This window comes from Eretmochelys imbricata, chromosome 2, assembly GCF_965152235.1.
Source record: "Eretmochelys imbricata isolate rEreImb1 chromosome 2, rEreImb1.hap1, whole genome shotgun sequence".
Taxonomy (NCBI): Eukaryota; Metazoa; Chordata; order Testudines; family Cheloniidae; genus Eretmochelys; species Eretmochelys imbricata.
The window spans coordinates 2,912,689-2,926,102 of record NC_135573.1 but is presented as its reverse complement, the minus strand read 5'-3'; the positions used below and the strand labels follow the sequence as shown (position 1 = coordinate 2,926,102).

The 13,414-nt window shown below is 61.0% G+C and overlaps 1 protein-coding gene across 5 annotated transcripts; it reads right to left on the bottom strand.

The window, feature by feature from the left end:
- Window positions 1–633: 633 nt before the first annotated feature.
- SLC52A2 (solute carrier family 52 member 2) lies at window positions 634–13,413 on the bottom strand. Of its 5 annotated transcripts, none has more exons than XM_077809647.1 (8): window positions 13,363–13,410; window positions 11,171–11,344; window positions 10,644–10,782; window positions 8,943–9,052; window positions 8,728–8,867; window positions 4,745–5,612; window positions 2,984–3,107; window positions 634–2,440 (listed from the first exon to the last, which is right to left on the bottom strand). In XM_077809647.1, exons 4-8 carry the CDS (start codon window positions 8,945–8,947, stop codon window positions 2,228–2,230), a joined length of 1,350 nt encoding a protein of 449 aa, XP_077665773.1. In that variant the 5' UTR covers window positions 8,948–9,052; window positions 10,644–10,782; window positions 11,171–11,344; window positions 13,363–13,410; the 3' UTR covers window positions 634–2,227. The 5 variants fall into 5 exon arrangements, with proteins under 5 accessions (XP_077665773.1, XP_077665777.1, XP_077665775.1 ...); XM_077809651.1 differs by having other exon boundaries at window positions 4,745–5,325; XM_077809649.1 differs by lacking the exon at window positions 8,943–9,052.
- Between the last annotated feature and the right edge of the window lies 1 nt (window position 13,414).

Here is a 13,414-nt window from a genome sequence, read left to right as displayed (position 1 = left end):
AGGCCCAAACGCCCTCGTGGTGCGGCACGGCTGCTGCCTGCAGCTCCCTCCATCGCACGGACAAAGGGCGCACTGTTCTGCATGGACAGCGCCTGACGCTCATCAGCCAGACCCACCCGAGGCCCAGAGCCGGGCCACGGCGCTGCCCCGGGGCATCACTAACCGGGGAGTGCTCGCACCTGCGTGGGCCACACTGGGGGCCCTGGCACCAGAGCACACTGCACCCCCCTGGAGCCAGGCTTCCTTCCTGCACGGGGCCTACACACAACTGCTGCTCAGGCGGGCCTGGCCCTCCAGTGGGGAGCCACCTCCACGGGGGCTGGCGCGCCTGGGCAGGTTGGAGGAGCAGGACCCCCGTACGCCCCAGTAGCTGCATAAAAACAGCCAGACTGGGTCAGACCAAGGGTCCATCTAGCCCAGTGTCCTGTCTGCCGACAGTGGCCAATGCCAGGGGCCCCGGAGGGAGTGAACAGACCAGGGAATCATCAAGTGACCCATCCCGTCGCCCGCTCCCAGAATGGCGCCGTGACGAGCAATCCGTGCAGCTAGCTCAGTCCCCCCCAGGGGGACGCGTCAGCCCCAGGCCCCCCCAGGCCAGGGCCCCTGCCACGGGACACCAGTGCCAAGCCCCAGTGATTGTGATACGAAACTTTATTCCTGTTCCACCCCCGCCTTGGCCCATGGGCGGGGGGGTCAGCGTCTACACAAAATCACCATCTTTCTAACGCCACAGGGACAGATTGCTGCTTGCCCGCCTGCCCGCCCCAAGCAAAGCCCCATGGAGCCCCTGCAGGAGCCAGTAAGACACAGTGGCATGAGCACACCGGGCAACATTCAACAGGGCACGTGGAGGTGACACGGCTAATAACCAGGCAGTGTGTGCCACCCTGCACAGGCTGGGAAGATGGGGCATGGCTTAGGAGACCCCCAAGGCTGCAGATTTCTGCATGGAGGCTCCCTGCTGGCTTTGGTCCCAGGCTGCTCAGGGAGCGGAGCGCCTCCCCCCGCCACACGCAGTGGGGAACCCCCATCCCCCCACACAATTTTGTGGGGCAGGAGCCATGCAGACCTGCAGAGGGTCAGGCAAAACTGTTTGCCCATTGTCCTGCCAAGATAAACTCCCTGGGCTGAGGCTGATCAGCTCCGTGCTGGAGAAGAGGCTGCTGGGAGTGAAGCATGGGGCTGGCTGGGCAACAGGGCACCCCCCACCCCCAGGAGGTGGCTGGGGAACATCCTCCTGAAGGCGGGGCACAGACACCAGCTCTGGGGCAGACTGGAGGGAGCAGGCTGCACTGGCTGGGATCAGAGCCCAGCCCCTCCTTGGGCTCCCCACAATCCCACCACTCTTCAGTGAGCAGGGATTAATTCCCCGGCCCGCAGGGGGCCGGATTCCGTGGGGCTAACACAGCACAGAGGGTACTGAACACAGGGCAGCCCCAGCCCCAGTGTTAACGTCCGCCAGAACCCCAGGCTCAGCCGAGGGCTCGGTCAGTGCCGAGGAGAGGCCCCAGGAATGGAGCGCTGGGGGCAGGGTGCGGGAAGGGACGCCCAGGGCGGGGGCTGCGGGTGCTCAGGATTAACGTGTGTTGAGAGCACTGGGCGGGGGCTGGGATGGCTGGGGGAGGCCGCAGAGCAAGTGGAACGGTGCAGGAGAAGGGCGCCCAGTGGCTCCATCCAGTCAGCGGCCATTGCTGTGGGATCCCCTGCAGGGGGGAATGATACCCCGTGGAGCCTAGTCCTGCGCCACAGGGGCCCCCAGCTCTGACAGTGGGACATTGGCAGCAGCGTCAGCAAAGGGGGCCCTCCCCCACCCCAGCCCCAGCTCTGTGCGTCCTAACAATCAGCCAGAGAAGCAGTGAGTGCAGCAGCTGCCAGCCCCAGGGAACCAGGCCGCAAGGCAGGGCTGCTACCCCTCTCCCCAGGCAGCAGGGCTGGGCAGGCCTCCCAGCCCCTGGTCTGTAGGATAGCGTGACCGGCCCACAGCCCTCGGTGCTCCGAGCAGCAGGGGAGGAGACAGCCTTCCCCTGGGAGGGCAGAGGTTCCCAGCTGGCCGGGGCACCAGGGGCTTTTCCTCTGAAGCATCAGCTACTGGCCAGGAGCCGCGGGACGAGATGGCCCAGTGCTCTGAATCTCTACAGCAATTCTTACGTTCCTAAGGCAGAGGCCAGCGGGTGCCAGCTCCATCCGGGCAGAGCCCCCCATGGGGCTGCCGTGTCCTGCCCCCAGCTCATGCCCCGCAGCTGTCGGTACAGTCCTGCCCGCTCTGGAAGAGGTGATAGATGCTGACAATGGGGAACATGGCCAGGGCCCCCACCAAGGAGCCCACCTGGATGACCGCTCCACACCACACCAGCGCCGCATGGCCGGCCTCGTGCAGCAGGCTGCCGATCACCACCTTGAGGTAGGAGAAGAGCCCCAGGAACAGGATCCAGGACAGCACCTGTCGGGGACAGACATGGCCTCAGCCAGTAACGGGGGCCGACCACAGCAACCCAAGGGAACCCACAGGTCGCGACAGACAGGACCAATGCAGCCATCCCCACCTCATGGGCCCGAGACCCTCTGGGAGCAAACAGGCCTGGGTGGCCGGGCTGAGAACCAGGGGTCACCCACCAGCGGTGGGCGCGGGGGGGAAAGCACTCACCAGCCCCTGGGGATCCCGGGCATTGCCTGGACTCTCAGACAGTTCTCCAGCCCTGTGAGCCTGGTATCAGACACCGGGAGACTGAACCCCGAAAAGCAAAACAGGGCAGGAGGGGCAGAACCGGGAGCCATGGGAGGAGACCGGAGGGACGTCTCCCAAGGGCAGAGAGACATTAGCCCTGGGAAGCCCCCTCATTTAGAGGCCAACTGGACGGTGCCCCAGAGAACAGTGCCTGGAGCGAAGCCTCAGCCCACCAGCAGGGGATGCTCTGATGGCTCCTTTTGCAGCCCGGTGCAGAGGCCTTCGGAGAGACCGGGGCCCGGACTCCACCGTACTCACCACCAGGGCGACTCCTGCGGCATTGCCCAGCAGGGGAGGGCAGGGGCTGAGCGCGGCCAGCACCATCAGATAGGCTGCAAAGACGCCTCCCAGCACAGAGATGACGCCCAAGCCCACCGCTGACCTGGGGGGTAGAGAGAAGACAAACGAGGGTCAGTCGCGGGCTGCAGACGAGCTTGGTGCCGGACCTGCCAGTCTGAATATCGGCCTGGGGGCCAATGGGGCGAGTGGGGGCAGGGGACAGGAGCACTGCCCTGCTGTCTGAGCAGTACCGGGCACTGCCGAGGTCAGAGCAGTGCACCAGCTCCGTACGTGTTAGATCGGGCAGCACTTCCTGCGGGTGCTAAGCGCTCTGTGGGGTGCCGGGCAGAGCTCATGAGAAAGATTTGGGGTGATTTGAGAAAGGGGCTCCCACAATAACCCCTCCCCCAACCCCAGCATGTTACTAAATCAACAGGTACCTTAAGTTATTTTGTGCACACTTGGGGCTCAAAGCAGAGCTCTGTAGGGGAGGGATTGAGCTCAGTCCGTTCCCGTCTACACTGAAGCAGGGAAGCAGCACAACTGTGGCACTTTAGGTGTAGACATACCTGACCCGGGCGGTGGGGGGAAGGGGGACAGAGAAAGAACTTGCTCAGCTGGAGCAATTCACACCTCCCCAAGGTGATGGGTCAGCCTGTATCATCTCCATGGGACCTCCTCCTCCAGCTGAGAGCACCTCATTGAGATGAAGGGGCCACATCACACCTCTCTGAGCCTGCTCTGTGAAGAGCCTCTTCCCCATAGGCTAGGTGGGGCTCAGAGCAGTGGGGACATGTGGGCAGATGGGGCTCGGAGCAGTGGGAACATGTAGGTAGAGGGGGCTCAGAGCAGTGGGGGAAGGGGGGCTCAGAGCAGTGGGGACATGTGGGGTGGGGGGCAAAGAGCAGTGTGGAGATAGGGGGCTTGGAGCAGGGGTAGGGGAGTCTGTGCGGCGAGGGGGTGTTGGACCAATGTAGGGCAAAGTGGGGCTGAAAGGAAGGGGCCAAGCTGTGCAATGGGGGATGATGGGGGCTTCAGCCCCCCTAGAGCCAGTCAACAGATAGCAGTTATATGTCCCCACCCCTGTCATATCTGAGCACCTCAAACCTTCCCTGCGTTTATCCTCATAGCATCCGGGGGAGTTGTGAAGTGTGGAACGGAGACACAGAGATATTAAGGAACGTGCCCAAGGTCACCCATTGTGTCTGTTGCGGAGCAGGGAGCTGAACTCAGCTCTCCCAAGTCCCAGGGCCTAACCGCTGGGCAAGTCTTCCTCTCAGCCCCCCCCCTTCCATAAATATCCCCCTACTCCCACTGGCCCCCTCCCCACTGGCAACTGGACAATAGGGGGCACCTGGCAGGTTCGGAGTGGGAGGTGGGGATATGGTCTCGGTTTTACAAACATTTAACGTGCACAAGCCCTGGACCCCGCTTGGCTGCTCACTAGGGACATCATCAGGAATGACTCAGGTACGTGCTGGGCACCCAACTCCTAACACAGGGCCACCATCTTAAGAGTTGGGTGTGCAGCTCCCCTTGCTGGCCCAGTCCAGAGGCCCCCCCCAGCTGCACCAACGCCCCTCAATCCTGCCCCGCAGCACGGCCCCCTCTCAGGCGGGGGGGCGGGGTCAGACGGTGCTGAAGCGCACTCTGGGATGAGGACCAACACCCAGGGCAAGGGTGAAGAGGGGTGTAAGGGAGGAGGCTGGTACACGTGTCACCTATAGCACCCTGCCCTACCTGCACAGCACAAACATGGCGATGAAGCAGGCCACGGGGTTGGCGATGTTGCTGAGCACCACGGAGAGGTGGTAGGCCGTGCTCCCGTAGGGCAGGCAGGAGTAGCTCTGCACCGAGGGCAGCACGCCATTGGTCAGCGCGTTGGAGACGCCCAGCAGCACCAGCAGGTAGATGTTCCGGCCCGTCCAGAAGGAGGTGGCCTGGGCCGGGGGGTGGGCGTCCTTGGTGATCTCCGCGGCGCTGTCCGATGTGGGGGTGCCGTCCTGCAGTGGGAAGGACTCCTCCGTCTCCACGCTGCCCTTGGAAGAGCTCTCCTGGCCGGCGGTGGAGCTGCTGGTGCAGCTGCGCTGCAGGATCAGCCCCAGGAAGGAGAGCGCTGAGACAGCGAGCATGGCGGACATCAGCCAGAAGTAGGTGTCCGCCGGGAAGTTCTCCTCCAGGTAGTGGGGCTGGGAGCCGTTGCCGGAGGTGGCGTTGCGGCACTCCAGCTTGCCCACCCCTTGGGCCAGGGCCACCACGCAAGGGAAGAGAGCGCTCAGGCCCTGGCCGACGAAGAAGGTGCGGATGAACTGCTGGGGGAACTGGTACATGAAGGGCAGGAAGGTGACATTGGAGGTGCAGCAGACGAAAGCCAGGAGGAAGGCCAGGAGCAGGAAGGCCAGACTGTGGGGCTCCCCCGCCACCATCGCCGTCCGGTGCCAGAAGAGAGCCATGAAGAGGGCTGCCACCACACCCAGCACCTGGATGGCATGGATGACCCAGCGCTCCTTCAGCCACCCAGGGGCCAGCTTGTGAGCCAGGGTGACAGCAAGGGGGCCCACGTTCCCCAGGGCGATGAGGACTGAGAGGTATGCAGGGAGATTCCAGCCTGGAGGGGGAGAGATGTAGCACTAGGGACACCCTGCCGACCCGAGCCCTTCGCCCTGCTGCCGTGCAGGGCAGCCGGCTCCTCGGTGCGCCGGGCACCCCAGGGCCCAGTCCAGAGTGATGCCGCCTGTAATTCTTCCCCCTTCTATTGCAGGCCAGCAGAGCCGCCTCGCTCCCTGGAGACCAGCACGTGCCCCCCACCTTCGTCCCTGGCCAGAGAGGGAAGCAGAGGCTGCAAACAGACTTCAGGGCAGCACCCGAAAGGGGCCAGCGCCTGGGTTTTGCGTCGTCCCGGCTCTGGTTGTGTGAGGGGAGAGAGAGAAGGCAGCGCTCCCATGGGGCTATGCAGCCTCCCGTGGGATTAGCACAGTGCAGCCCTACCTACGGGGGAAAGGAGCCCATGGGCTGATCTCCCCGCAGATAGCGACGAGGGGGGCGGGGGGAAGCTGCACAGAGGGCCACGGCAGACACTGGCCCTTCTGCAGCTAACGAAACGTTGCTAGCAAAGCAACTGGCACAGCTCTGCTGCTGCCTCCCCCCGCCCCAAGAGTGCTGGGCCTCTGCATGGAGACGCTTCACTGTGCAAGGGTTCTGGGGACCAGTGGGGATGGGCCGAGAACACAGCTGTTCACAGGGGAGCCCCAGGCAGCCGGCTGCTAGCAGCAGGGGGCCAGGCCAGGGCCTGCATGTGAATTCCATGGAGGGAATCCAGCCGTTCATTCAGGGAGGTTACGCTGCCAGGAACATGACCCACTCTCCGCTGGCACGGCTGGTAGCAACTCCAGCCCCAGGCAGGGCTTAGCTGGGAACACCATGTGCCTGCAGCAGGTGCAGAGGCTGCCTTCAGGTGGGCGGCCCTGGCGAGACAGAGACCAGGCCTCCGGCACCCTCAATAACCCCACAGGGGAAGCACACCAGCCTGCCTCCCGCCCCCAGGATGCTGCCTGTGCAGACCGTGGGGCTGGCCTGACAGTCTCCTGCAGCTAGGGCCTCTCCAGCCCCAGGGCTCCCTTGCGGTGGCCCATGGAGCACTTGTGGGGGGTGTGCAGAGGGCTGGCTGCTCACCAGGGGCTGGCTCCAAGCAATGCAGGCTCTGCGGGACAGAGGCGGGCCTGGAGGGAGGCATGCTGGAGCTGCGGCTCCACAGAGGAGGGGGAGAAACAGCTGCCCCCAGGGGGTGCAGGCACCACATCAGAAGGGAGCAGGGGAAGGGTAGAAGAGGGCCCCTGGGAGGCTGGGTAGTGTATGTGTGGGGGGCAGGTGGCTGGCATGTGTGTGCAGGGTGGCAGAGAAGGGGAGTTAAATGAGGAACAAAAGGAGCCTGCAAGTAACTCCCTAGGCACTGGGCACATCAGCCAGGAAATCCCCCAGCTCCTCCTCCACCATCTCTGCCACATGCAAGTGCTGGGGGTGGGAGGGGTGGGAAAGTGGGTTGCCAGACTCGCCAAGGTGTGGCCCACCCCATGGGAGAGTTTGGAACCCCCAGGCCAGATGATCGTCATGGCCGGCTCCTCCTAGCCAATCCGGCTACGGAAGAGGCGAGCAGGCCCCTCTCTGCCTGGGGGATCGGATCCTGCTGTCGGGGCAGCGAGTTCCCTCTCGGACCAGGCAACGGGCAAAGAGCTGCCTCCCTGCACTCATGGTGTCGCTGTCGCAGGGCCGTCCGTGGGGCCGGTGCAGATCCCAGCAGAATCCCTTATCAGCATGAACAGAGCGTCACTCGTTTGGGGGACGGGAGGGGGTGGAACTGGAACAGCCCTAATACTAACTTACTGGGTCGGAGCCCCCTGGCCCTTGGCCCAGGAGAAGAGTATTGGAAATAGCTGCCTACCGCTCTCTATCCCGCTAACGAGCCAGCCCCAGCATGCCGGAAACACCCAGTCAGTCTGCCCCGATGGCCTTCCCCAGCGCAGCACGCGCTAGCCTCCACCCCCGAGCGACAGGCTAAGGGCTGTTCTCCTCCAGGAAGTGCGGGTGGAGGGCAGAAGGCCAAGGCCAGGCAGCAAGCCCGGACCAGAGCTGGGCAGCACCTGCTGGCTCCCAGCACCAGATCCACACTCCCAGAGACCAGGATAACCCAACCACCCCCCAGGCAGGGCTCCCCTCGGGGAGAAGTTCTGCTGGACACCAGGGACTCCACAGTTCTTCTTCACTAGGCCGGCTGAGCCCCGACATCTCGTCCCCACAGCAGTCCGGGGCAGCAGCTGGGGAGCAGGACAAAGCTCCCTTGGGGCCTGTGTTCCCAGTCCAACGGCAACACTCTGCACTCAGGGTCCAGCTAGGAATCCAGAGCCCAGAGGGCAGCTGCTCGTGTTCACACCAGCGGTGTCCTTGCTGCCTCCCTCTCCACCAAGGACCCTCCAATGACTCTTCGCCCTGGGCCGGGAAACCCTCTGGAAGCCGGAGGAGTTTGTCCCTTCCTGCCTTTGTTCTCCGCCCGGTCGGCTGGCACCTCGTGTTTGTTGCCTGGAGCTCTGAGCTGGCGCTAGCTAAAACAACACGTGCAGCATGCTTCCAGGGCAGAACACCTCTGCGCAACCAGCACCGGATGCTGGCCCCTCTGAGTCCAGGAAACAGCCGGCGGCAGGTTTTCAGCTGCTCTCCCGGTGCCTGGCTCGGGCGGAGTGGCAGACTGAACCCCAGGCCAGCAGCTGGGTTATTCAGGGTCTGCAGGATCCCCCGTGCTTGGGCAGTCGCAGCCATGCAGGCTAACGCAGCATTCGGAGGGCTCATGCTGCTGGGGAGGGGCTAGGTGAGAACTCCCCACCCCCCAGAACACCGACTTTTCCCCTAGTCGCCGAGCCCCGGACTAGCAGGTTCTCAGCTGTTTCCCTAGAATGGGGATTGTCTAAGCCCCTCCAGCCCCATTCACGATCCCAGGGATGTTACTGTGTAACGACAGCAATTCCCCATTAAACACTTTCCTCCTCTCCGCTGGCTTCGGGGCGTTGTGGCAGCTAGAAAGGAGATGAATGGCACAGCAGAAGGCAAGACACCTGACCACCCACTGCGGCTGCTCCTACGTGCCAGGTGAAGCCTGGGGCATCACCCATGCCGGGCCCACAGGCGCTGCTTTATCACCACCCATCAGCTCCTAGCACACCATTGCTCCTCACCTTCTGGAAGCCACTTCACCACCACGGGGAGCTCCACCCACAAGGAGTTCACGGCGACCCAGGAGCCCATTCCGAAAAGGGCCACCAGCACGTGGGTGATCATGGCCTGGCCCATCACAGACGCAGCCATTCTCTCAGCCCTGGCAACAGAGAAGAGAACAAGGTCAGGTTCAGCTCATCCACTGGTGAAAAGCACCAGCTCTGCAAAGGGTTACCTCATAGACTGGTGGATCCAAAACCGAATCCAACAGCCTGAGCTATGCCAGGCAAAGGGCAACGAGGAGTCCAGAGCTGCTGGAGCAGGGATCCCCACAGCCAGCCATTGCTGAAAGAGACAACATCCTTTACCAGAGAGCCGACATTTTGGTGTGCTGGGGCTGGAACTGTCCTACCAGGGCCCAGCACGCTGAACTCCAGCGGCCAGGGCTTGAGCAGGGGCGGTGCAGTGGGACAACGTACTGAGCGTGCACGTCCGAACGCTTTCATCTTTATCTCTCTTGTAAGCATTTCCGACTTTAATGCCTTATGCTTGTACTCACTCAAACTCTCCCTCCTTGTAAATAAACAAATTTGTTTCATTCTTTAATTAAAACGAATCCAGCGTTGTGAATTGGTTGGGTAACTTCATTTACAGGAGCAGATGGTTGTTGAGGAGGAGAGGGCTGAACAGTGCAGAACCACCTTTGTGTAGGGGGAGAAAGTGGGGGGAATGCAGGACTGGGAGTGTGCTGGGATCACCCTGAAGATTGTAACCCAAGGCTCCTGGAAGCCAGAGTGTGGCTGGTGTGTTGCTGACAGGCTGCTGGGGTCAGAGCTGCTGGCCTAGGGCTATGGCTACACACACACACTCAGGGTGTGACCTGCATGCTGTTTGGCTGTTTGAGGAGCCCAGGTTGGGACCTACAGTAGCAAAGCATTGGGAGGCACCCCAGGCTGCAGGGCAAGTGGTGACAGCCCCTCACTGCTCCAGATACAACCCAGAATGTCCTACCGGCTCCTCATCCTCCCAGCCAGCCTGATGCTGCTTCCTCTAGCCCCTTCAGGGGGTTAATCTCAGGGGACCATGGGACAAGGTAAGTGACTGAAGTGTTACTGGAGCAAGAGTCCCGTACTGCACCCTTGGAAGGACCTCCTGGCAGTCACCCTGTGGCAGCTGGCACAGAGCAGGCATGTCACAAGTCAGGATGGCGGATCCCTTTGGAATCCTGTGATTAAAAACAGCCCCCTGCTCAACTGCACTGATACAGAAGTGGGGGAGGGGGGAGAGGGAACAACTGGCTGTTCCTATTACAAGGAAGGAGTGTGTAAGTCGAAAATGCAGAGCTGCCCCAGAAATCACACAGCCCAGCACGTCTCAGGAATTCAGGTTCTGCAACGCTCCCTGCTCTTTGCCTCGTCTTGTACACAGTCAAAAGCTCTTCAGGGCACGGAACGTGCTGAGCGCTAGAGCGGAGCGCCAGGTGCTCCCCTGATGCTGGAATGAGCATCTAGCACCGGGACAAACCCCGCTGCTCCAGAGACGTGCACTGCTCCTTCCCCCCGGGCAGCGTGCACAGTGCCCGCTGTGCAACGGGGCCTGGGGGAAGTTGTGCAATGGGCGTTTCTGAGCAGGCAGAGAGAAGATTCCAAAAACCACAAGATCCAGCCGCTGCCAATTTAACCCGACAGTTACCAGCATCAGCCCCGGCTGCAAAGCTATAAGCAGCTTTCAGATCCAGCCCAGCACTGATCTCCCTGCCCTCCTGCGCAGGAAGCCATACGAGTCTGCTCCACAAACCAGGACCTCCTTTAACCTGAGCTAAATGGACCTGCCACTAGTGTCCCTGCATAACTCCAGGGGCGCAGATTATGGGAGGAAGAAGAAAGCTGGATGGACCAGTTCTCATTCATCCCAGGGCTAAGTTACCCCATCATACCTCTGGCCAGCCCCAGTGCCCTTCTCTGCAGCCTCAGCAGATTCTTCCTTATGGTTGGGAGGCAGCCAGACAGCCTGTGAGTTGAGACTCCAGCACCACTTGATGTCCCAACACCTCCTGAGTTCCCTCCTGGCAAGTCCTGGAAATGCAGAGCCCATCAGCGTGAGACATCATCTCCGCCGGCGCACGTTGCCTTACCCATGGCCACGCTCAATCCCACCTGCCCAGTCCTTTACTGTGCTCATCCCCACCTGGAGCTGTGCCTCTCACACACCTTGTAGAACTGACAAATGAAATTGGTTTTAATTGTTCACTTTATTAATATAACTTCATAAGCAAAGTTTCATGAATGAAACAACATTCATTCATAAAACCGGTTACCCCAATAACTGGCTAATTGAGTTTCACTTTCAATCCAATTGCTGCTTAAACTACTGAAACTTGCACTGCTTCAACATTGTAACTTCTGCTCCCTGTTTGCCATTCCTTACATGTGTCCATGTTGTAACCCATTTTAAAATGCTCACTTCATTTTTGCTAAACCCTGCTGTAATCTGATTAGTGTAGTTTAGTTGTGGGAATGAGGTACGGATGGATGATGGAATCAACCTCCAGCCCCAGCCTGTCCTGATGAAATAATGTGTAAACACCAAGGGCTGAAGATGCAGACAACAGCCCTGACAAAGAAAGAAGAGTCCACCCTAAAAAGAAAAAACAAAAGTACAATTGAAGAAACATCAAAGCCAGCTCCTAGGCTGAAAGTCACCTCTGCAATTGACGGGTGATCAGTCACACTGAACCCAGAGGAAGCATGACACAGCAAGAACTATAGACTCTGGATTCAAACTAAAGCCTACAAACAGGATGGATGAGATGGAAGACTTTGGAGGGTAACATTCTGCTGCCAACATGGAAGGGCATCAGTGCATGCCCAACAGAGACCCAGCTCTTCCTTGTGCCCGGCTTTCCTGGCCAGTTAGCCGCCACAAGCTACATTCAGGACTGGTAACTATACCGCAGCTGCAGAACATTTGGGGTGTGTGTGTGTATACATAGGTATTAGATATTCGTTATTGGTCTTAAATCAAATTGTGTTATAATAAACGTGACATCTTGCCTTGTCCCCTGAAACTATCCTGTGTAGTTTTGTTGGCATAACAACATTAGGGGCATTGGTGAATTTCATCAACCCCCGGTCACTCCCTCCTCTAAATCATGCACATGGCCATGGAGCAGCCAAACAAGTCACTCACTATCAACCTCTATCCAAACAGGCCAGCTGCTGCTCACCACAGCTCCCTGCTTCGTCCCACCCAGCCAGCAGCCAACACACCACAAGGCTTCCCCTCCTACCAGGGGTTATTCATTTCCCCAACAGCTTTTTGTGGAGAAGCCTTATCAAAAGTGTTGTGAAATCCCCACCAAGCACCCAATGGGCCCCTCTTATCTGCTAGTTTATTGGCTTCTTCTGAGAACCCCACAGCCAGCTGGTCAGAGTTGCTTGATTGAGGACTGAGCTGGCTGGATCCCAAGTGACCCCCCCCCACCCAGACCCACCCCTGACTGCACTCCTTATGGCCTGTGTTATTTAGGAGTTATATATGCTAGTGGCTCTCAACCGTAGGGGTCCTGAGAGATCTAGCGGGGGTGGGGGGGTGGTACATCAACTCATCTTGAGATTTGCCTAGTTTTACAACAGGCTACAGAAGTCAGGACAAACTACAATGTCACATCCTGACTTGTTTACACGGCTCTCTGCACTGTACCCTGAGATGCACGTGGGATAGTTACACTCCAGGTGACGGATTTGATGCCGATAGGGAGAAGGGAGGCCATGCTCAGTCCTGGCCTGGCTGACACTGCTGGGTGTGTGTCTGATTTTTGAAGCGAGCAGTTTTGAAGTGAGGTGAAACTGGGGGGGCGGGGAACAAATCCGAGCCCTGCAAGGGGGGGCCGGGCCTGGCCCAGAAAGGGCCAGAGCTGCTGGTCTGTACAATGGCTTAAAAGCCCCTCACAGCAGCTGCTCTGGGGTCTGCTAGCCCCATGCTGCCCCTAGCCCACGCCTGCCTGGGCTCTGGCTACGCTGGACTGGGGGCCCTGGGGGCTTTCCCAGCTCCCCCCCGGGCAGGAATCTCCCCAGGCCAGGCCCCTGGCTCTGCTCCTGCCAGGGGGCTCACCAGCCCCCCCAGAGCCCAGCCCCCCGGGCCAAGCCCTGGGCACAGCTATGGGCTGTGACTGCCGCGGGGCTCCGGGCACGTCCCCCTGGACCCCCGCATCCCGTCCCACTTCCCCTGTCCTGTCCCCCCAGAGCCCACTTCCCCCCTGCCCACACTTTCCCCACCCCCCTCCTCACCGCCCCCCAGCCCCCATTTCCCCCCACTCCTCACCACCCCCCAGCTCCCACTTCCCCCGTCCTGTCCCCCCCGAGCCCACTTCCTTGCTCCTCACTGCCCCCCCAGCCCCCCGCCTCACCGCCCCCAGCCCCCACTTCCCCCCTCCTCACCACCCCCCAGCCCCCACTTCCCCCCCTGCCCCCCTCCTCACTGCCCCCCAGCCCCCACTTCCCCCCTCCTCACCGCCCCCCAGCCCCCACTTCCCCCCCTGCCCCCCTCCTCACCACCCCCCAGCCCCCACTTCCCCCCCTGCCCCCCTCCTCACCGCCCCCCAGCCCCCACTTCCCCCCGCTCTCTCTCTCTCTCTCTCTCTCTCTCTCACTCACACACGCGGCTCCAGCCTCCTTCCCGGTTCCCCGAGGCGGCCCCGCCCCGGAA